At 43.4% G+C, this 25,029-nt stretch overlaps 1 protein-coding gene across 9 annotated transcripts in view; it reads left to right on the forward strand.

Annotated features, from left to right (window-relative positions):
- The window catches only part of LOC129830263 (myelin transcription factor 1-like), a 34,463-nt gene extending 13,412 nt beyond the window's left edge, over positions 1–21,051 (forward strand). For 6 of the 9 annotated variants that reach the window (XM_055892693.1, XM_055892694.1, XM_055892697.1 and 3 more), the window contains exons 12-23: positions 5,790–5,998; positions 6,740–6,964; positions 10,898–11,052; positions 11,264–11,326; positions 11,673–11,741; positions 12,228–12,290; positions 12,413–12,496; positions 12,658–12,882; positions 15,597–15,688; positions 19,212–19,315; positions 19,492–19,635; positions 19,833–21,051. In XM_055892693.1, the coding sequence (XP_055748668.1) occupies positions 5,790–5,998; positions 6,740–6,964; positions 10,898–11,052; positions 11,264–11,326; positions 11,673–11,741; positions 12,228–12,290; positions 12,413–12,496; positions 12,658–12,882; positions 15,597–15,688; positions 19,212–19,315; positions 19,492–19,635; positions 19,833–19,976 (1,577 nt within the window). In that variant the 3' untranslated portion in view covers positions 19,977–21,051. The remainder of the gene's footprint in view (positions 1–5,789; positions 5,999–6,739; positions 6,965–10,897; positions 11,053–11,263; positions 11,327–11,672; positions 11,742–12,227; positions 12,291–12,412; positions 12,497–12,657; positions 12,883–15,596; positions 15,689–19,211; positions 19,316–19,491; positions 19,636–19,832) is intronic. The other 3 variants (XM_055892696.1, XM_055892702.1, XM_055892699.1) reach the window with 3 other exon arrangements.
- Positions 21,052–25,029: the final 3,978 nt, after the last annotated feature.

Raw genomic sequence — 25,029 nt, forward strand, 5'->3', positions numbered from 1 at the left:
ATTTGATTGCACCAGCCAATACATACATTACCAATAAATATGCCATAAAAACACAACAAAAGACACACAGACATTAAAAGCAGCACATCATCAATGGATATAAAAACTGAAGTGTTCATGTTAAAAGCGGCAGGGAAGCCTAGTGGTTAGAGTGTTGGACTAGTAACCGAAAGGTTGCAAGTTCGAATCCCCGAGCTGACAAGGTACAAATCTTTTGTTCTGCCCCTGAACAAGGCAGTTAACCCACTGTTTCTAGGCCGTCATTGAAAAGAAGAATTTGTTCTTAACTGACTTGCGTAGTTAAATAAAGAAAAAATAAAGAAATAAAAAGCCTCATAGCATATGGTAAAAAGGATCCGTGGAAACGCTCTGTTTTAGGAAAAAAATATCTGTCTGCCATCTCACTGCGATGCTCCAGCCAGGTACTGTAGCTAGAGTTGGCCTCTATACTCCTGAGCTTCTTGAGGTTCCGCTTATCTAGGGTGGGCTCTAGATTGTTTTTAAAAACTATAGATGTGTTCTCTTTCCACTGTAGCTTATCGTCAATCACCACCCCCAGGTATTTGTACGAGCCCACCCTTTCCACAGTGACCCCATTGGTGACCACAGCAGACGCCCTCTCCTTCCTCCTGAAGTCTATCACCAGCTCATTGGTTTTAGACCCATTCAGCTCCAGGTGGTTTCAGCTGCACCATGCCACAAATTAAGATATTTCCTCCCTGTATAGGGAATCATCATCCTTTGTAATGCAGCCTACAATGGCTGAATCGTCTGAAAACATTTGTAGGTGACAGGAGGCTTGGGCGTGCCAGCCGTCTGCTGTGTAGAGGGTGAAGAGGAATGGTGACAAAACCGTCCCTTGTGGGGCATCTGTGTTAGTGATGATGTTGTCTGAGACCGAGTGGTTCTATAGTCTGACCCACTGCGGCCTGTCAGTGAGGTAGTCCATGACCCAGGTGATGGTGGAAGGATGTAACTGCATGACCTGGAGTTGGCGGGCTAGAAGATGGGACTGGATGTTGTTGCACAGTCCTTGAGCACCCGGAGTCTGAATCCATAGGTCCTGCCACTTTCCTGGCATTGGTCAGTTTTAACTGTTTCATTACAAACAGTCAGAGTAATAGCAGAACTGGTCCCAGACTCCGCTGTTGTAACCTCTCCATAGACCCCCTACCAAGGGCTGTGGGCTCTCGTTCTGCGTGGCCGACATGAGTAAGACATTTAAGCGTGTTAATCCTCGCAAGGCTGACGGCCCAGACGGCATCCCTAGCATTGTCCTCAGAGCATGTACAGACCAGCTGGCTGGAGTGTTTATGGAGACATTCAATCTCTCCCTATCCCAGTCTGCTGTCACCACTTGCTTCAAGATGTCCACCATTGTTCCTGTACCCAAGAAAGCAAAGGTAACTGAACTAAATGACTATCGCCCCATAGCACTCATTTCTGTCATCATGAAGTGCTTTGAGAGGCTAGTTAAGGATCATATCACCTCTACCTTACCGGACACCCTAGACCCACTTCAATTTGCTTACCACCCCAATATATCCACAGACGATGCAATCGCCATCGCACTGCCCTATCCCATCTGGACAAGAGGAATACCTATGTAAGAATGCTGTTCATTGACTATAGGTCAGCCTTCAATACCATAGTACCCTTCAAGCTCATCATTAAGCTTGGGGACCTGGGTTTGAACTCCGCCCTGTGCAACTGGGTCCTGGACTTCCTGACGGGCCGCCTCCAGGTGGTGAAGGTAGGAAACAACACATCCACTTCACTGATCCTCAACACTGGGGCCCCACAAGGATGCGTGCTCAGCCCCCTCCTGTACTCTCTGTTCACCCATGACTGCGTGGCCACACACTCCAACTCAATCATCAAGTTTGCAGACGACACAACCATTGTAGGCCTGATTACCAACAATGACGAGGGAGGAGGTGAGGGCCCTGGCGGAGTGGTGCCAGGAAAATAACCTCACCCTCAATGTCAACAAAACAAAGGAGCTGATTGTGGACTTCAGGAAAAAGCAGTGGGAGCACAGTGGAGAAGGTGGAAAGCTTCAAGTTCCTCGGCATACAAAACACTGACAATCTGAAATGGTCCCCCCACAGAGACAGTGTGGTGAAGAAGGCGCAATAGCACCTCTTCAACCTCAGGAGGTGGAAGAAATTTGGCTTGGCCCCTAAGACCATCACAAACTTTTACAGATGTACAATTAAGAGCATCCTGTTGGGCTGTATCACCGCCTGGTACGGCAACTGCACTGCCTGCAACCGCAGGGCTCTCCAGAAGGTGGTGCGGTCTGCCCAACACATCACCGGGGGCACACTGCCTGCCCTACAGGACACCTACAGCACCGGATGTCACATGAAGGCCAAAAAGGTCATCAAGGACATCAACCACCCGAGCCACAGCCTGTTCACCCCACTATCATCCAGAAGCCAAGGTCAGTACAGGTGCATCAAAGCTGGGACCAAGAGAAATGAAAAACAGCTTCTATATCAAGGCCATCAGACTGTTAAATAGCCATCACTACCCGGCTACCACCCAGTTACTCAAACCTGCACCTTAGAGGCTGCTGCCCTATATACATATACATGGAATCACTGGTCACTTTAATAATATAACACTAGTCATTTTAATAATGTTTACATACTGCTTTATTAATTTCATATGTATATTCTGTATTCTATTCTACTGTGTTTTAGTCAATGCCACTCCGACATTGCTCGTCCTAATATTTATATATTTCTTAATTCCATTATTTTACTTTTAGATTTGTGTGTATTGGTGTGAATTGTCAGATACTACTGCACTGTTGGAGCTAGGAACACAAGCATTTCGCTACACCCGCAATAACATCTGCTAAATATGTGATCTTTTTTTAAATTATTATTTGATTTGTCGGGTCATTGTCCTGTTGAAAAGCAATTGATAGTCCCACTAAGCGCGAACCAGATGGGATGGCGTATCGCTACAGAATACTGTGGTAGCCGTGCTGGTTAAGTATGCCTTGAATTCTAAATAAATCACACAGAGAGTGTCACCAGCAAAGCACCCCCACACCATCACACCTCCTCCTCTATGCTTCATGGTGGGAACTACACATGCAGAGATCATCCGTTCACCTACTCTGCGTCTCACAAAGACACAACGGTTGGAACCAAAAATCTCAAATTTGGACTCATCAGACCAAAGGACAGATTTCCACCGGTCTAATGTCCATTGCTCATGTTTCTTGGCCCAAGCAAGTCTCTTCCTCTTATTGGTGTCCTTTAGTAGTGGTTTCTTTGCAGAAATTTGATCATGAAGGCCTGTTTCACGTAGTCTCCTTTAAACAGGTAACTCTGGGTCTCTTTTCCTGTGGCGGTCCTCATGAGAGCCATTTTCATCATAGCACTTGATGGTTTTTGCGACTGCACTCAAAGTTCTTGACATTTTCACGATTGACTGACCTTCATGTCTCACCTTCTTGCCACAAATTAACTTTTAACGAGGCAGACTTGTTAATTGAAATAAATTCCAGGTGACTACCTCATGAAGCTTGTTGAGAGAATGCCAAGAGTCTGCAAAGCTGTCATCGAGGCAAAGGGTGGCTACTTTGAAGAATCTCAAACATAAAATATATTTAGATTTGTTTAACACTTTTTTGGTTACTACATGATTCCATATGTGTTATTTCATAGTTTTGATGTATTCACTATTATTCTACAATGTAGATTATAGTAAAATAAAGAAAAACCCTGGAATGAGTAGGTGTGTCCAAATGTTTGACTGGTACTATATGTACATTTTCAAAAATTTCTATATACAGGATTTCACTTTGTCATTATGAGGTATTGTGTGTAGATGGGTGACAAAAAAAAAACAATCTAATCCATTTTGAATTCAGGCTGTAAAGCAAGGTGTATGAATACTTTCGGAAAGTACTCAGACCCCTTGACTTTTTCCACATTTTGGTACATTACAGCTTTATTTTAAAATGTATTACATTGTTTTTCCCCCCCTCATCAATCTACACACAATACCCCATACCGACTTAGCAAAAACAGATTTTTAGAAAAGTTTATTTTTATAGAAAATTAAAAACGCAAATATTAAGTTTACATAATCATTCAGACCCTTTACTCGGTACTTTGTTGAAGCACCTATGGCAGCGATTACAGCCTAAATTCTGCTTGAGTATGACGCAACAAGCTTTGCACACCTGTATTTGGGGAGTTTCTCCCATTCTCTGCAGATCCTCTCATGCTCTGTCAGGTTAGATGGGAAGTGTTGCTGTCTCTCCAGAGATGTTCATTCGGGTTCAAGTCCGGGCTCTGGTGTGGCCACTCAAGGACATTCAGAGGCTTGTCCTGAAGCCACTCCTGCGTTGTCTTAGCTGTGTGCTAAGACAACGGGTTGTTGTCCTGTTGGAAGGTGAACCTTCGCCCCAGTCGGAGGTCCTGAGCGCTCTGGAGCAGGTTTTCATCAAGGATCTCTCTGTACTTTGCTCTGTTCATCTTTGCCGCGATCCTGACTAGTCTCCCAGTCCCTGCCGCTGCAAACATCCCCACAGCATGATGCTGCCGCCACCATGCTTCGCCGTAGGGATGTTGCCAGGTTTCCCCTAGACGTGACCCTTTCTATTCAGGCCAAAGAGTTCAATCTTGGTTTCATCAGATCAGAGAATTTTGTTTCTCATGGTCTGAGAGTCTTTAGGTGCCTTTTGGCAAAGGCAGTGGCTTCCGTCTGGCCACTCTACCATAAAGGCCTGATTGGTGGAGGGCTGCAGAGATAGTTGTCCTACTGGAAGGTTCTCCCATCTCCACAGAGGAACTCTAGAGCTCTGTCAGAGTGACCATTGGGTTCTTGGTCACCTCCCTGAACAAGGCCCTTCTCCCCTGATTGCTCAGCTCTAGGAAGAGTCTTGCTGGTTCCAAACTTCTTCCATTTAAGAATGATGGAGGCCACTGTGTTCTTGGGGACCTTCAATGCTGCAGACATTTTTTGGTACCCTTCCCCAGATCTGTTCCTCGACACAATCCTGTCACGGAGCTCTATGGACAATTTCTTCAACCCCATGGCTTGGTTTTTGCTCTGACATGCACTGTCAACTGTGGGCCCTTATATAGACATGTATATGCCTTTCCAAATCATGTCCAATCAATTGAATTTACCACAGGTGGACTCCAATCAAGTTGTAGAAACATCTCAAGGATGATCAATGGAAACCAATGGAAACAGAATGCACCTGAGCTCAATTTCGAGTCTTATAGCAAAGGGTCTCAATACTTATGTAAATAAGGTATTTCTTATTTTTTTTAAATAAATTAGCAAAAAATATTAAAAACCTGTTTTTGCTTTGTCATGGGGTATTATGTGTAGATTGCTGAGGAAAACAAATGTTCTAATCAATTTTAGAATAAGGCTGTAATTTAACAAAATGTGGAAAACTTCAAGGGGTCTGAATACTTTCCGAAGGCACTGTATATACCGAATTGTTTTCCACCAAGTCCAACAACCAGGGGATTAGATATTATGCAAGTAATGTTATTTGATAGAGACTCCAATTCTATCTGCTAATTTCATAGGTGATCTATCCCCTATATAAAAAAAGATGATCTTGGCATTTGTTGAATTTCTGTTGGAAACCATTCCTTAACTACCAAAATATAACTTTCATTTGTTACGTCAGTGCTCATGAGAGAAATTGTTGGTTATAGGGAGAACTGTAATGGTAGCTTGGTGCATGTTCAACTGGGAGGATGAATTCTCATTTGGACTCCCACCCTCTCTCTCCTCCACAGCTAAACCATTCCCTAAGGCCTCGTCCCCGAGCCATAGCTTGTCAGGAGGATATGCAAAGAGCAGCTCCTCCTCATCCTCCAGCGGCTACGATTACTCCCATGATGCTGAGGCTGCTCACATGGCTGCCACTGCCATCCTGAACCTGTCCACGCGCTGCTGGGAAAGGCCAGAGAACCTTAGCACCAAACAGCAGGACGCAGCTGGCAAGGTAGGCCTCTTTGCTACCCAGCCATCCTATCCTTTTGGTGTTGGTAGTTGACTTTACAAAGTCTTTCCCTCTTGAAAATATTTATTGGACACACTGCATTACTTGACCATGCACTTTCTGGCGAATCAACCTGATCTTGAGTACTTCTAACTTTTGTCATCAATGTACATAAATATACAGGTGTAGGATCTAAATTTGACCTATATTGTCACAGCAGAATTATCCTGCAGCAACAGGATTTGAACGTTTAGTCCATAACGTTGCTTGATCTGTGGTTAGGCTATTAGCTGGCCAAAAGTAGGCTCCATGAAAAGTTCAATACTGTTAATATAACCATGTATTAGTGTTTCTTTTGTGTGAATTTATGTAAATCAGAAGCTCATCTGCAGGAATTTTACTGAGCTTCTGCGAGAAGCCCAGAAAAAGTCTCATTAACAAAATAGTGATCAGATTAGGATCCTACATCTGTACACACTAGAGGAGGTTGGTGGCACCTTAATTGGGGAGGATAGGCTCATGGTAATGGCTGGGGTGGAATCAGTGGAATGGTATCAAATGCATCAAACACATGGATTCCATGTGTTTGATCATGGATATCATGGATTCCATGTGTTTTCTGCCATTCCATTTACTCCAGTCCAGACATTATTATGAGCCGTCCTCCCCTCAGCAGTCCCCCCTGGTACACACACACACACACGCACACTCACACACATGCTAACATAGTCCTTGTACCTTCAGGAAATTGATATTGAAGTGGATGAGAATGGGACACTGGACCTGAGCATGAAGAAGCCCATCAAGAGGGAAGGGATGCAATCACCAGACCCATCTTTATCCTCCTCCTCTTCCTCGCAGCACCCGGGAAGTGTTCCCTTGTCCCAGGCCCACCTGCAGGAGGAGTGGGAAGGGCCTCTGGACTTCACCAAGCCCAACTGTCCCAAAGAGGAGGAGGAGCAAGATGAGGTAACCGCATAACGCCAAGTCTGCAAATAACACAAAACCATTGGAATTATGATAATGTTATAGTCTTGCGAGAGGTTACCCACTGGGCACAAACTGGTTAAATCAACGTTGTTTCAACGTAATCTGTCAACGTATTGTGATGTGAAAAATACATTGGATTTGAAAAAAGTTATCAACCTTTTTTTTACCCTTATTTTACAAGGTAAGTTGACTGAGAACACATTCTCATTTACAGCAACGACCTGGGGAATAGTTACAGGGGAGAGGAAGGGGGATGAAGGAGTCATTTGGAAGCTGGGGATGATTAGACGGCCATGATGGTATGACAGACAGATTGGGAATTTAGCCAGTACACCGGGGTTAACACCCCTACTCTTACGATAAGTGCCCTGGGATCTTTAGTGAACACAGAGAGGACACCTGTTTAACTTCCCATCCAAAAGACAGCACCCTACACAGGGCAATGTCCCCAATCACTGCCCTGGGGAAAAGGGATATTTTATTTAGACCAGAAGAAAGAGTACCTCCTACTGGCCCTCCAACACCACTTCCAGCAGCATCTGGGCTCCCATCCAGGGACTGACCAGGACCAACGCTGCTTAGCTTCAGAGGAAAGCCAGCATCAGGATGCAGGGTGGTATGCTGCTTTTGAGGAAAACATTTTAAACCACAGGAGTATGTCATCATGGTAACCAATTTTCAACATAGACAAACCCTGTATTAAATATGTTGAAGTTGTACCTTTGAAAGAATGTAAGATCTTCAAGGTAATATGCACTATAAGAAAATCTATAGGCTGGGCAGCACCTCCTGCTGGAGAGTTGATCCATCTACAGCCATCCTTTCAGTCTCCCATCCAGGATTTTAACAAAGCCCAAACCTGCTTAGCTTAGATTTTGTCACCGACTAGTACCAATGTGCTATCATGAAAATAATTATTGCTATCGTGTTGTGCTATCGTGAGAATGATTATCGAAGTCATTCCAAAGGGTAGGTTCAACAGCAAATAAAGTGTAACCATACTTTATCAATCATACATCATCAATGATGCTATTTAGGCCTGTATAGTATTTGTGAAGTAATCAACAACTACATATAGGCCTAGAGTTTGGTTAATTTCAAATGGAATCTACAAGTTGATAATAAGTTATGTTGTATTCACGTCTCCTTCTCAACCAAAAACTAAAGTTAAAGAATTTGATTGAATCAAATCAAACTGCATTTAAAGTTTGATTTGTTTTAGTCCTATTCTTTAACTTAGATTTCTGGTTGAAATGGAGACCTGAATCCAACATGTAAATTATTAATATATAGACAAACTGGAATTAAGCCAGACTCAGTGGCACAGATGGATTCGGAAAATATTCAGACCTTTTCCACCTTTTGTTACTTTACAGCCTTATTTTAAAATGTATTAAATATTTTTTCCCTCATCAATCTACACACAATACCCATAATGACAAAGCAAAAACAGGTAAAAAAAAATATTTGTGCAATCTTTTTTTTTTAACGAAATATCACATTTACATAAGTAATCAAAATCAAAACCAAATTTTATTTGTCACATGCGCCAAATACAAATACAACCTTACAGTGAAATGCTTACTTACAAGCCCTGAACCAACAATGCAGTTTTAATAAAAATACCTAAAGAAAAATAAGAAATAAAAGTAACAAATAATTAAAGAGCATCAGACCCTTTACTCAGTACTGTGTTGAAGCACCTTTGGCAGCGATTACAACCTTGAGTCTTCTTGGGTATGACGCTACAAGCTTTGCACCCCTGTATTTGGGGAGTTTCTTCCATTCTTCTCTGCTGATCCTTTCAAGCTCTGTCAGGTTGGATGGGGAGCGTCGCTGCACTGCTATTTTCAGGTCTCTCAGATATGTTCGATCGGGTTCAAGTCCGGGCTCTGGCTGGGCCACTCGAGGACATTCAGAGACTTGTCCCGAAGCCACTCCTGCGTTGTCTTGGCTGTATGCTTAGGGTCGTTGTCCTGTTGGAAGGTGAACCGTCGCCCCAGTCTGAGGTCCTGAGCGCTCTGGAGCTGATTTTCATTAAGGATCTCCCTGTACTTTGCTCCATTCATCTTTCCCTTGATCCTGACTTGTCTCCCAGTCCCTGCCGCTGAAAAACATCCCCACAGCATGATGCTGCCTCCACCATGCTTCACTGTAGGGATGATTCCAGGTTTCCTCCAGGCGTGACGTTTGGCATTCAGGCCAATCTTGGTTTAATCAGATCAGAGAATCTTGTTTCTCATGGTCTGAGAATCCTTTAGGTGCCTTTTGGCAAACTCCAAGCGGGCTGTCCCATGCTTTTTACTGAGGAGTGGCTTCCGTCTGGTCACTCTACCATAAAGGCCTGATTGGTGGTGGTTTTCCACCACCAATCAGAGATGGTTGTCCTGGAAGGTTCTCACATCTTCACAGAGGAACTCTGGAGCTCTGTCAGAGTGACCATTGGGTTCTTGGTCACCTCCCTGACCAAGCTCCTTCACCCCCGATTGCTCAGTTTGGCCGGGTGGCCAGCTCTAGGAAGAGTCTTGATGGTTCCAAACTTCTTCCATTTTAGAATGATGGAGGCCACTGTGTTCTTGGGGACCTTCAATGCTGCAGAAATGTTTTGGTACTCTTCCCCAGATCTGTGCCTTGACACAATCCTGTCACGGAGCTCTATGGCCAATTCCTTCGACCTCATGGCTTGGTTGTTAATCTGACATGCACTGTCAACTGTGGGCCCTTATATAGACAGTTGTGTGCCTTTCCAAATCATGTCCAATCAATTGAATTTACCACAGGTAGACCACAATCAAGTTGTAGATACATCTCAAGGATGATCAATGGAAATAGGATGCACTTGAGCTCAATTTCGAGTCTCATAGCAAAGGGTCTGAATACTTATGTGAAAAAGGTATTTATGATTTGTATTTTTAAGACATTTGCAAACATTTCTAAAAACCTGTTATTGCTTTGTCATTATGGGGTATTGTGTGTAGATTGATGAGGGGGAAAAACATATTTAATCAATTTTAGAATAAGGCTATAATGTGGAAAAAGTCAAGGGGTCTGAATACTTTCTGAATGCACTGTATCCAAGCAGAAGATACATCTGCTTCAAAAGTTGATATTTGGGTGCGTTGTCAACCAAACACAATTCAATATTACTTTTGTAAGACAGCCCATTAGGCTATTTACTATCTTACAAACTAATGTAACAGTATTTATTCAACCTTAAAATGTGTAACATCCATAGCCACATTTTCAGCTTACTGTAACAATAAATTACTTCTTATGTAATCATAGAAAGTGTGCATGTTCAGGGTTGCAGGTCTGTGGAAATCTTCACAATTGCTATAGTAATCTGCACAGAATCTCAAAAGGCATTGATCACTTGCACCATGTACTTTAATGTAATCTCAACTAGCTACAATCCAGGTCATTTAGTTGTGCTATTAGATGATGCACAGTGGTAACACATTGTTGTTGTTTAAATAAACAAAATATCTGACATTGTATTCCCATTTGAACTTTGGTTGTGCTTTTAGATGGTTGAAAGCATAGTGATCACACATTGGGAATTCAACAAACTTGTGGCTGTCTTTTTGAGTGGGTGAAAATATGTTGGAATCTCATTGATCAACATATCTACCAACTATTACCTAATTCTCCACGTTCACATGATGTGATGTGCCCAGTGGGTGGTGTGTGTTCTAGCCCCAGCTTCCAGTGATGAACAAGAATTGGAAATATGGTGAGGCGAGACTTGTGTGACTATGTTCTGATTGCATGATTCTTTTATGCTGGAGCTGCAATCTTTGTAAAATTGCCTTTTTTGTCTCAATGGAACATCCTGGTAATGAATCAGGGATGGATGAAATGATAAACTATAATCTCTCCATCCTTACCTGTGTTTGTTTGACCTTCCCCCAGGTGGACTTTGTGGCCCACTCCTACACCTCCTCTGATGCAGAGGATGATGACATCGCTCAGGAGAGCATGGAGGACAGGAAGTACCCAGGCGAGGTCACCACGTCCAGCTTCAAGGTCCAGTTCTCGCCCAAAGACTGCAAGAAAGAGGTTCTACTGTAAGTCTGCTCTAAAATAACATCAATCCAGCATTCATAACAACATTATACGAGAAAAAGCATCCCAATTTTAATCTTAAAATTTCTATCTATGGAGAACTCTAATCTCAAGGCTGACACATAACTATTATAAAGGACATAGTTCAAAGTAGTACTGCCATCCACCCTCACTATGTTTTCAATTAATTAATTAATTTCCAATTATCTCCAGATGTCCCACCCCAGGTTGTGATGGCAGTGGGCACATCACTGGAAACTACGCTTCACATCGGAGGTATGACACAGCCCCACTCCCCTGCATTTCAACCAATGCAGTCGGTAGCGCTGTTTCACATTTTCCGTCTTACAACGACATACAACTGCATTTATAGTGTTTTCCAGGCACTGATTCTGAATGTCAACTAATCTACATATCTGCATTACAAATCCAGAACTTTCAATAATGACTATACTCTATTGCTCTCTTATCCTGTGCTACGATGAATCCTGTAAACAATATTCATTGTTATGATTGGGATCGAGCCCTTTCCTTTGTTCTGCCCCTTATTAAATGACTTCACAATATCCTCTCCATCGCTCTCCTTCCCTCTCTCTCTCTATATATTTTCCGTATCTTCCAGTCTGTCAGGCTGTCCTCTTGCTGATAAGTCTCTTCGGACCCTCATGGCAGCCCACTCTGCTGAACTTAAGTATGTCTGTGCTTGTATTCCCCCTTCCGTCCTTCCTTCCTTCCTTCCTTCCAACCCAGGGGTAACTCTGCTCATGGAGTGTTGCATGTGTGTGCAGGTATTGGTTCCAGTTCAGCTCCAACACATCTACAAACCTAACTGTTGTCTGACTTGAAGATCATGGTTAGTCAAGGATTTGAATTAGGTGTGTTAGTGCTGGGCTGAAATAAAAGTCTGCACACACTGTGGCCCTCCTGGACCAGAGATCCCTATCCCTGTTCTAACCCTACTTGATACTGACATGACTGAACCCTGCTGATCTTTGTATTGTCACCACAATGTGCACGGATGTGTCTTCCTCTGTTGCGATCTCCTATATCAAACACATTGCTATCCTATAGAGAAAAAGTGTTAGCTACTTTTATGAGGAACGCTTTCATATGTTCTTTACATTTGCTATGCTATGCTCACATGACTTGTGCTGACCTCTGTCTGGTTGACCCCCAGGTGTCCGACCCCTGGATGCGATGGATCAGGTCACATCACTGGAAACTACGCCTCCCATAGAAGGTACACACAGATAGTTTATTGCTTTTGTTTCTATTTTTATTTCATCCTAGACAATCCTACTGCAAGATAGTCTAAAAAGGACTGTATTTGAATCCTTATTTTTCTCTCTATGTCTCTGGCAGTTTGTCTGGATGCCCTCGTGCAAAGAAAGGTGCTGTCAAGACAACACCCACCAAGGACGACAAGGAAGACTCTGAGCTTTTAAGGTTGGTCCACAACAAACCATTTGTTTTCTTTTCTTTACGATCCACACAATGGATTGCCCTTTATTCGGCCCTCTAGCTCTCAAATGAAATACTGATTGCTTTCCTCTCTCTCTCGCTCTCCTTTCCTTCACTGTCGACCCTGGCTTCCCCCCCTCCATTAGTAGATGCCCGGTGCCCGGCTGTGACAGCCTGGGCCACATCAGTGGGAAGTATGCCACCCACCGCAGTGCCTACGGGTGCCCCCTGGCAGCGCGGCGTCAGAAGGAGGGGCTCCTCAACGGCTCTCCTTTCTCCTGGAAGGCCTTTAAGACTGAGGGACCCACCTGTCCCACCCCCGGCTGTGACGGATCAGGACACGCCAATGGCAGCTTCCTCACACACCGCAGGTATTACACTCAATCAAATTCAAATAAAGGTTTTTGTTTGTGTTCTTACTGTTAAGGGTGTGTACTGGAGGCGAAGTCAGGTGCAGGAGAGCAGAGTGTAGTGAACAGGCGCACTTTTTATTCCGGTCCAACGAAAGCACAAAAGTACATAAATGTGCCCAAACACGGAACAATAGACAAAAAGTATGGCGCATAACAATACCCACATAACATAAATACAATTTCACACAAAGACATGGAGGGGAACAGAGGACTAAATACATGCAGTGTGATTAGGGAATGAAAACCAGGTGTGTATGGAACAAGACAAAACAAATGTAAATATGAAAAATGGAGCGGCGATGGCTAGAAAGCCCGTGACGTCGATCGCCAAACGCCGCCCGAACAAGGAGAGGATCCGACTTCGCCGGAAGTCATGACAGTACCCCCCCCCTTGACGCGCGGCTCCTGCGGCTCGGGGACGACCCGGAGGGCGAGGCGCAGGGCAATCCGGCCGGCGACGGTGAAAGTCCCGCAGCAGTTCAGGGTCCAAAACATCCGCAACCGGGACCCAGCACTCCTCCGGACCGTACCCCTCCCACTCCACGAGGTACTGAAGGCCCCTCGCCCGACGCCTCAAATCCAGGATGGAACGCCGGGACCCCCTCGATGTCCAGAGGGGGCGGAGGAACCTCTCGCACCTCAGATTCCTGGAGCGGACCAGCCACCACCGGCCTGAGGAGAGACACATGAAACGAGGGGTTAATACGGTAATCGGAGGGAAGCTGTAACCTGTAACACACCTCGTTCACCCTCCTCAGGACTTTGAATGGCCCCACAAACCACAGACCCAGCTTCCGGCAGGGCAGGTGGAGGGGCAGGTCCCCCGGTGTGAACACCGGGGCCTCACTGCGATGATGTTCCGCGCTGGTCTTTTGGCGCAGCGCGGCTCACTGGAGGTGAACATGGGCGGCCTCCCATGTCTCCTCCGTGCGCCTGAACCAGTCGTCTACCGCAGGAGCCTCGGTCTGACCCTGATGCCACGACGCCAGAACCGGCTGGTCCCCAATACCCACTGAAAGGGGGAGAGGTTGGTGGAGGAGTGGCGAAGCGAGTTCTGCGCCATCTCGGCTCTTGGCACGAACGCCGCCCACTCCCCCGGCCGGTCCTGGCAATAGGACCGCAGAAACCTGCCCACATCCTGGTTGACTCTCTCTGCCTGCCCGTTACTCTCGGGACACCCAGACGTTCCATGAATGTCTTCCAGACTCTCGATGTGAACTGGGGACCCCGATCAGACACTATATCCTCAGGCACCCCGTAGTGCCGGAAGACGTGAGTAAACAGGGCCGTAGGAAGACCGGGCAGAGGGAGGAGACGACAGGACTTAGAGAAACAATCCACAACGACCAGGATCGTAGTGTTTCCCTGTGAAAGAGGAAGATCGGTTAAAAAATCTACTGACAGGTGTGACCAAGGTCGTTGTGGAATGGGTAAGGGATGTAGCTTACCTCTGGGCAGGTGTCTCGGAGCCTTACACTGGGCACACATCGAGCAGGAGGAAACATAAACCCTTACATCGTTTGCCAAGGTGGGCCACCAGTACTTCCCAGTCAGACAGCGCACCCTCCGACCGATCCCCGGATGACCAGAGGAGGGTGACGTGTGGGCCCAATAGATCAACTGGTCACGGACAGCAGACGGAACGTACATACGCCCGACGGGACACTGGAGGGGAGCGGGCTCTGTACGTAACGCCTGCTCAATGTCCGCGTCCAGCTCCCACATGACCTATGGGAGTCTGATCCATGGGCCGCTCCTCTGTGTCATACAGCCGGGACAGTGCGTCTGCCTTCATATTCTGGGAACATGGTCTGTAGGATAGGGTAAACACAAAACGGGTAAAGAACATGTCCCACCTTGCCTGACGAGGATTCAGTCCTTATGTACTCCAGGTTGCGGTGGTCAGTCCAGATGAGGAAAGGGTGTTTAGCCCCCTCAAGCCAATGTCTCCACACCTTAAACGCTTTAACCACAGCCAACAGCTCCCGGTCCCCCACATCATAGTTACGCTCCGCCGGGCTGAGCCTCTTCGAGAAGAAAGCACAGGGGCGGAGTTTCGATGGCGTACCCGAGCGCTGTGAGAGTACGGCTCCTATCCAACTCCCTGCCACTGAAAAGCATCCCCATAGCATGATGTCACCACCATGCTTCACAGTAGGGATGGTGTTAGACGGGTTATGAGCTGTGCCTGTTTTTTTCCAGACAGTGCTTTGCATTCAGGCCAAAGAGTTCTATTACATCATCTTTTTCCTTATGCTTTCAGTCTTTCACGTGTCTTTTTGCAAACTCCAGGCATGTGGTCATGAGCATTTTTCTCCGTTTGGCCACTTTCCCATAAAGCCCAGACTGGTAAAGTGCTGTAGAGACTGTTTTCTTTCTGGCAGGTTATCCCATCTCAGCCAAGGAACTCTGTAGTTATGTCAGAGTGGTCACTAGGTCCTTGGTCACCTCCCTGACCAAGGTCCTTCTTGCTCGGGTTTGATCAGATGGACAGCTCTAGGCCGATTTTGACATCTTGACAGGTTTCTAAAGCATGGCAAAACATATTGTGGAAAGAGAACTGATAGCATATTCAAATAAAATAAATGAACTAGTAGTTAGTCACATTGGCCCTATTCTAGCAGCGCTCCATCACCAGCCTCATTTCTCTTTTTCTCTTCTGTTGCTCCTAGTCTCTCTGGTTGTCCCAGAGCCTCTGCTAATAAGAAGAGAAGCAGGTTTCCTGGAGACGAGTACATTACAGCAAAGTTCAGGGCCAGCGATGGTAAGTTAAAAGCTTCATCTGACAGTAAAAAAAAAATATTTTTTAAAAATCAACTCATTGTCTTCGGAGGACAAATATTGCTTTTTTTGTTTATACAGATTTTTAGTTAAATATACATCTTACATATTACATTTTACATACTACATAAATACTTTTATATACAGCATTCACCTAACAAAGCATGTACCTGACAAAGATAATTACAGAAAGATATTTACAGTTGAATTCTGAAGTTTACATACACTTAGGTTGGAGTCATTAAAACTCTTCTTTCAACCAATTAACAAACTATAGTTTTGGCAAGTCGGTTAGGACATCTACTTTGTGCATGACACAAGTCATTTTCCCAACAATTGTTTACAGAGATTATTTCACTTACAACTCACTGTATCACAATTCCAGTGGGTCGGAAGTTTACATACACTAAGTTGACTGTGCCTTTAAACAGCTTGGAAAATTCCAGAAAAATGATGTCATGGCTTTAGAAGCTTCTGATAGGCTAATTGACATCTTTTGAGTCAATTGGAGGTGTACCTGTGGATGTATTTCAAGGCCTACCTTCAAACACAGTGCCTCTTTGCTTGACATCATGGGAAAATCAAAAGAAATCAGCCAAGTCTGGTTCATCCTTGGGAGCAATTTCCAAACGTTCATCTGTACAAACAATAGTACGCAAGTATAAACACCGTGGGACCACGCAGCCATCATACCGCTCAGGAAGGAGACACGTACTTTGGTGCGAAAAGTGCAAATCAATCCCAGAACAACAGCAAAGGACCTTGTGAAGATGCTGGAGGAAACAGGTACAGAAGTATCTATATCCACAGTAAAACGAGTCCTATATCGACATAACCTGAAAGGCCACTCAGCAAGGAAGAAGCCACTGCTCCTAAACCGCCATAAAAAAAGCCAGACTACGGTTTGCAACTGCACATGAGGACAAAGATCGTACTTGTTATGTTTGGAGGAAAAAGGGGGAGGCTTGCAAGCCAAAGAACACCATCCCTACCGTGAAGTACGGGGGTGGCAGCATCATGTTGTGGGGGTGCTTTGCTGCAGGAGGGACTGCTGCACTTCACAAAATAGATGGCATCATGAGGGAGAAAAATTATGTGGATATATTGAAGCAACATCTCAAGACATCAGTCAGGAAGTTAAAGCTTGGTCGCAAATGGGTCTTCCAAATGGACAATGACCCCAAGCATACTTCCAAAGTTGTGGCAAAATGGCTTAAGGACAACAAAGTCAAGGTATTGGAGTGGGCATCACAAAGCCCTGACCTCAATCCTATAGTTTGTGGGAAGAACTGAAAAAGCGTGTGCGCGCAAGGAGGCCTACAGACCTGACTCAGTTACACCAGCTCTATCAGGAGGAATGGGCCAAAATTCACCCAACCTATTGTGAGAAGCTTGTGGAAGGCTACCTGAAACGTTTGGCCCAAGTTAAACAATTTAAAGGCAATTCTACCAAATACTAATTGGGTGTATGTAAACTTCTGACCCACTGGGAATGTGATTTAAGAAATAAAAGCTGAAATAAATCATTTTCTCTACTATTATTCTGACATTTCACATTCTTAAAATAAAGTGGTGATCCTAACTGACCTAAGACAGGGAATTTTTACTAGGATTAATTGTTTTTTGTCTTTGTCAGGTGAATGCTGTGTGTGTGTGTGTGTGTGTGTGTGTGTGTGTGTGTGTGTGTGTGTGTGTGTGTGTGTGCGTGTGTGTGTATGTGTGCGTGCGTGCGTGCGTGCGTGCGTGCGTGCGTGTGTGCGTGCGTGTGTGCGTGTGTGTGTGTGTGCGTGTGTGTGTGTGTGTGTGTGTGTGTGTGTGTGTGTGTGTATATATATATACACACCGTACTAGTCAAAAGTTTGGACACCTGCTCATTCAGGGGATGGCAGATAGCCTAGTGGTTAAAGCGTTGGGCCAGTAACCGAAAGGTTGGTGGATCGAACCACAAAGCTGACAAGGTAAAAATCTGTCGTTCTGCCCCTGAACAAGGCAGTTAACCCACTGTTCCTAGGCCATCATTGTAAATAAGAATTTGTTCTTAACTGACTTGCCACTTCACAAAAACGCAAGTGTTAAACAAATCAAAACGTATTTTATATTTGACATTTTTCAAAGTAGCCATCCTTTGCTTTGATGACAGCTTTGCACACTCTTGGCATTCTCTCAACCAGCTTCATGGAGGTAGTCACCTGGAATGCATTTAAATTAACAGGTGTGCCTTGTTAAAAGTACATTTGTGGAATTTCTTTCCTTCTTAAGCACTTACACTGCAACGGTGAAGTGTAAGTGCTTTATTGTGAAGTGGAAACGTCTAGGAGCAACAATTGCTCAGCTGTGAAGTGGTAGGCAACACAAGTTCACAGAACGGGATCGCCGAGTGCTGAAGTGCGTAAAAATCGTCTGTCCTCTGTTGCAACACTCACTACCGAGTTCCAAACTGCCTCTGGAAGCAATGTCAGCATAAGAACTGTTCGTCGGGGGCTTCATGAAATGGGTTTCCATGGCCGAGCAGCCACACACAAGAACAAAGATCACCATGCGCAATGACAAGCGTCGGTTGGAGTGGTGTAAAGATCGCTGCCATTGGAATCTGGAGCAGTGGAAACACGTTCTCTGAAGTGATGTATCACGCTTCACCATCTGGCAGTCCGATGGACGAATCTGGGTTTGGCGGATGCCAGGAGAACGCTACCTGCCCCAATGCATAGTGCCAACTTTAAAGTTTTGTGGAGGAGAAATAATAGTCTGGGGCTGTTTTTCATGGTTCGGGCTCCTTAGTTCCAGTGAAAGGAAATCTTAACGCTACAGCAAACAATAACATTCAAACAATTCTGTGCTTCCAACTTTTTGGCAACAGTTTGGGGAAGGCCCTTTCCTGTTTCAGCATGACAATGTCCCCGTGCACAAAGCAAGGTCAATTCAGAAATAGTTTGTCGAGATCGGTGTGGAAGAACTTGACTGGCCTGCAGATCCTGACCTCAACTCCATCGAACACCTTTGGGGTGAATTGGAACTCCGACTGCGAGCTAGTGCTCTTGTGGCTGAATGGAAGCAAGTCCCCATAGCAATGTTCCAAGATCTAGTGGAAAGCCTTCCCAGAAGAGTGGAGGCTGTTATAGCAGCAAAGGGGGACCAACTCCATATTAATGCCCATGCTTTTGGAATGAGATGTTCGACGAGCAGGTGTTCACATACTTTTGGTCATGTTGTGTACACACATACACATTCGATTTTACTCCGGTATTCATTATATGTAGTGTTTTCAATAATAATAATTTATCTGACAGTTTGTGCATAACGGCACAAATCCTAATTTCCATTTAAGTCAAATTTCCATTGATGTCAATTGGAGACTAAGTGAAAATTCCACTTAAGTGGAAGTTAGGATTTGTCCCAACATGAAAAGTGGGTCAAGTCTTGTCCAGTAAAACTGGATGATCTTCAATTATGTTTGACTGTTGCTAGTTGTTTTATTGTTTCTAACTGGTTTGCTATTAATTATTCAGTTCTGGATAATGATGAAGATATCAAGCAACTGAACAATGAGATCAGGGAACTCAGCGAGTCCAATTCAGAGATGGAGGATGACATGATGAACCTGCACACACAGGTTAGTCTGCCACTTCTTAACAATAACCACTAAATACTGTCTTGACGTTCCTAATTCGATTAGAAATTTAAAAAAATATTGTATAGAGAGTTTGTGGCGGACTGATAAGCTGTTATTGACTTGTTTGTGGCTAACTGAAGAAACATGGTTGATTGGTGTGTGGTTTTCTGCTCCAGATCTCATCCATGGAGAATAACCTGAAGAGTATGGAGGAGGAGAACAAGCAGATCGAGGAGAGAAACGATGCCATGTACATGGAGCTGTCTGGCCTGAGCCAAGCTCTGATCCGCAGCTTGTCCAACATCCGGTTGCCACACATTGTGAGTTACACATAGGGATTGATCACTCAGAGCATACGCACGCACGCACGCACATACACTCACACACACACACAAACAAACACTTTCTCTTAGAGAGAAAATGTTGACATAACCTCAGTTTTACACATCTACAAGCATAAAAGCTCATTTTCTAATTACACACACTTTATCTAACGTGTTACTTGTGTTTACTTCAGCAGGAACCTATGTCGGAGCAGAACTTCGATACCTACGTGGACACCTTGACCCATATGTTCTCCAATAAAGATTGCTACCAAAACCCAGAAAACCGCACTCTGTTGGAGTCAATCAACCAAGCAGTAAAAGGTATCGAAGTATAGTCTCTCAAAGGGAGATGAAGAGGCTAAATGGAACATATGAAAGAGAGAGGGAAAAGAGAAAGAGAGCAGGGTGACATGGTGTGTGGGTATACAAAACCCATCAACTATAAATAAATACATTGCTTTTGGAATATACTGTAGACCAGATTTTTCTTGTAATTTGTTTTGGAGAAAATGTGTCCATTTCACATTGCTCCCCCTCCCCGTTTGCATGAAGGTTATCAGGATCAATGGACACACTTGTGTATGGATGAGTACGGAAGTTTCAATTATGTCTTGAGTGTTCTTGAGTGCATTGGAGTAAAACTGTGTTGGTGTGGGTGTTTAGGAACGTTTTGAGGGGTATAATAAAAAAGCCACTTTAATGGTTCAGAATGGACTAAGAATGCAGTATACTGGCTCCAATACCCCATCATACAATATTCTCCTAAATAGTGTACATGTATTTCAACCCCATTGAGTAATGTTGATAGTATTTATGAGCGTAGATGTTGCACTTCCAGGGGATAGTTTTTAGTTTCATTACTATTGTTGTGTATGAATTTGAGTCTTAAAAATGTCTGTTTAATGTATTATTTATTCATGTTGTGTTAATTTAGCTTATTTATTCAGCATTTATTTATTGACCTATTTATTTATTTTTACAAAACAAAATGATACTGAAGACATTTTCAAACAACGATTGAGAGGAGTTTTTCTCTGCATTGTTGAAAAATAGGAAATATTTTAAAATATCAACTATAAATTGTTTTATATATCTTATTATTTATTTGAAATACTGGGATCTTTTTTAAGTGCAAATATTTTATAACCGACAAGTTTTGATAATTTTTTAAAGATTTTTCTTTTGTTTATATTATTTATTTTATTCCATAAAGTATTTTGAGACACCTTGCAATGAACTGGGAGAAATGTGTACGTATTTAATATTTATTTGATAATGAAGAACAAAGTGAATGGAGATGTTGGTGTATATTTATTTTGTATTGTCTATGTGTTAGTGATGATGGCTGTGTATGGATTAGTCTTTGCCCATATGTTGATATTGAAATAAAGAAAACCTGTGCTAATATAACTAAGCTTCATGGAATATGTCACAATTAATTATGATTGTGAGTAATTATTGTAAAAGTGTATATGAATATTGTTTATGGCTACAGATATTTTGTGGAATGGTTGTGGGATACAACAATTGAAAGGACGAGGACTGAGCCAGATATACTACGCTGAACAAAAATATAAACCCAACATGCAACAATTTCAAAGATTTTACTGAGTTCCAGTTCATATAAGGAAAAAAGTCAATTGAAATAAATCCTGTGAATGTTGTCCCACTCCTCTTCAATGTGCGAAGTTGCTGGATATTGATGGGAACACGCAGTCGGTCCAGAGCATCCCAAACATGCTCAATGGGTGACATGTCTGGTGAGTATGCATGCCATTGAAGAACTGGGACATTTTCAGCCTCCAGGAATTGTGTACAGATCCTTACAACATGGGGCCGTGCATTACGATGCTGAAACATGAAGTGATGGCAGTGGACGAATGGCACGACAATGGGCCTCAGGATCTCGTCAAAGTATCTCTGTGCATTCAAATTGCCATCGGAAAACTGTCGTTGTGTTCATTGTCTGTAGCTTATGCCTGCCCATACCATAACCCCACCGCCACCATGGGGCAATCTGTTGACAATGTTGACATTAGCAAACCGCTTGCCCACACCACGCCATACTGCCATCCTGGTACAGTTGAAACTGCAGTCCGGTCAAGACCCTGGTGAGGACGACAAGCACGCAGATGAGCTTCCCTGAGACAGTTTCTGCAGAAATTCTTTGTTTCATCAGCTGTCCGGGTGGCTGCTCTCAGACGATCCCGCAGGTGAAGAAGCCGGATGGAGAGGTCCTGGGCTGGCATGGTTACACGTGGTCTGCGGTTGTGAGGTCGATTGGACATACTACCAAATTATCTAAAACAATGTTGGAGGCAGCTTATGGTAGAGAAATGAACATTCAATTCTCTGGCAACAGCTCTGGTGGACATTCTTGCAGTCAGCATGCCATCTGTGGCATTGTGTTGTGACAAAACTGCATATTTTAGAGTGGCCTTTTATTGTCCCCAGCACAAGGTGCACCTGTGTAATAATTATGTTGTTTAATCAGCGTCTTGATATGCCACACCTGTCAGGTGGATGTATTATATTGGCAAAGGAGCGGTGTAAACAAATTTGTGCACAACATTTGAGAGAAATAAGCTTTTTGTGCACATTGATAATTTCTGGGATGAGAAACATGGTAGCAACACTTTACATGTTGCGTTTATATTTTTGTTCAGTATAAAAACCATTCTGTACTATATCTTTGACTAAGCTACTTTCTCTGTGCCTCTAATGATATCTGTTGGCAGGTTCAGGAAATAAGAACCAAATATACTGAGTTTGTTCCACTTTATGATAAAAGTATCAAACCTGGTACACTAATACTAGATACCTTAAGGAACATTTTAAAGACTGGAGGCCATCTGGATTTCCTGTTCGAAGAAAATAGAGTAAAATCATTCCAAACAATATACTAATTATTTTGTAATGTTATCTACCCACTAACTAAACCCCACAGATAATATAGACAATAATTCTGAGCACAAAAAATACCCTTAAGACCTTAATGGGGGTCATATTGAGGAAATGTTGACCATAGTCCAATGGTTACAGGAAAAACTAGTGGACTTTGTGATAGAGCAACCAAATTTCATAAACAGTTGGGGCATGTCTAAAGAAGTGTTTTGGGCTATAGTGCCATCACAGATTTTTCCATTACCCCCCTGGCAGCAGTTTCTAATATGGGCACCAACCAACTGCATGGGGCCATATTTAACTAGATTCACTTGACCATATCTTCGTAAATAATTGCTACATACAGTCCAATGATGGCTTAAAACTTTTGAACGGAAAATTTAAAAAAAATAATAATAATCTTAAAATGTCTGGAAAACACAATGAAATGGCCCAGAAATGCCATATATGCATATACTTTAAACTTTTTGTAGAAAATTGGTGAAAAGGCATGGCAAATTACTATTTTTTGTAACGTGTTCATGGCTGGGAAACCTGTCCTGTACATGTTACTTTAGGTAAAATTACATAGGAATGTATTATGTCCAGCAGAGAGACAGGTAACCCATTCAGCCTTTACACAAAGTAATCAAAAGTCTGAACAAAGATGTCTAGATATAGAACCATTGAGATTTAACCTATTATGCTCATTGGTGTAGTGCTGTTTTTTTTAGGTGCCGGAGGGCAAAAAAAGAAAATTACGTCATAATTTCTCAATCAACGCTTGCACAGTAGCTTGTTGAATAATATTACTTTAATATGCATAAAACACATCATCCAAATGCAACGTCTGCCTATACCTACACACATTGACAACGTTTGTATATTTTACTCTTAATAACTATTTAATCAAACTCTGTATTTAACACGTTTACCAAGGTCTTAGTTTTGTCCTTACACGACTATTTTAATGACACTTTTTCACCCTGGACGTTTATCTGGACATAGATCTGCAGGACCTCTTCTGGCCATAAAAAAGAAAGCTAAGTAACATAATGCCTTCTCATTGCAGTAGCTGTACTCTTAATATACAGAAGAACTATCACCTTAAGGTAAGGATAGCCAAGTTGCAAGCTCGGCTTCAGACGTAATCGTTAGGCAAAGGCAATTTAAATGTAGGAAAGAATGATACAGCGTCTGTGCCATCGGGAATACAGGTAGTAGTGTTAAACCCCCTACACAGTCCCCGCAGCCGGACAATTTTCTCATTGCTTCTGGAAAAATATGCTTTTGGCATGCTCAACCGGTGTCGCTCATTCAGCCGATAGAAACTGTCAACCGGTTTTCCTCACTAAGCAACGAGTCGGAGTCAAAGCCCGAGCTTTCTCAGGTCTCTCCTCCAACCGTTACGAGGTCTGAGCTGCCGAAGCCTCCCACCATTAGCTCTGACAAATTAAAAACAGTCATTGGCGACTCCATTACCCTCAATATTAGACTTAAAAATAATCATCCAATGATCATACATTGTTTACCAGAGGGCAGGGCTACCGACGTAAAGAGTAATCTGAAGATCGTGCTGGCTGAGGCTAAAACTGGCGAGTGTAGATGGTATAGGGATATTGTTATCCACGTCTGCACCAACAATGTTAGGATGAAACAGTCAGAGGTCACCAAGCGCAACATAACTTCAGCGTGTAACTTAGCGAGAAAGATGTGTTGGCATCGAGTAATTGTCTACTGAAAGAGCTACTTCCTGTGCTTGGCCCTCCTATGTGGAACATAATAAACGGCTCCCCATCCTCCGGATGTGGACAAACTCACTAAATGTGGCAGTAATAAAGCCTCTCCTGAAAAAGCCAAACCTTGACATGGAAAATCTCAAACACTATCGCCCTATATCGAATCTCCAATTAATAAAAAACAAAATAATATGAAAACGCTATTGCGCAGCAACTGATTGTCTTCCTGAAGACAAATAATGTATATGAAACGCTCCAGTCTGGTTTTAAACCCCATCATAGTACTGAGACTGCACCCCTGAAGGTGGTAAATTACCTTTTAATGGCGTCAGACCAAAGCTCTGCATCTGTACCCGTGCTCTTAGACCTTAGTGCCGCTTTTGACACTATCGATCACCACATTCTTTTGGAGCGATTGGAAACCCTAAATTGGTCTACACTGACAAGTTCTTGCTTGGTTTAGATCTTATCAGTTGTAAAATAAATCAGTTTGTCTCTGTGGATGGTTAGTCCTCTGACAAATCAATTGTACGTTTCGGTGTTTCTCAAGGTTCCGTTTTAGGACCACTATTGTTATCACTATACAGTATATTCTACCTCTTGGTGATGTCATTCGGAAACACAATGTCAACTTTCACTGCTATGCGGACAACACACACCTGTATGTTTCAATGAAACATGGTGAAATCCCAAAATTGCCTACCCTGGAAGCCTGTGTTTCAGACATAAGGAAGTGGTCGGCGGCAAATGTTCTACTTTCAAACTC

Source organism: Salvelinus fontinalis, chromosome 31 (assembly GCF_029448725.1).
Source record: "Salvelinus fontinalis isolate EN_2023a chromosome 31, ASM2944872v1, whole genome shotgun sequence".
NCBI lineage: Eukaryota > Metazoa > Chordata > Actinopteri > Salmoniformes > Salmonidae > Salvelinus > Salvelinus fontinalis.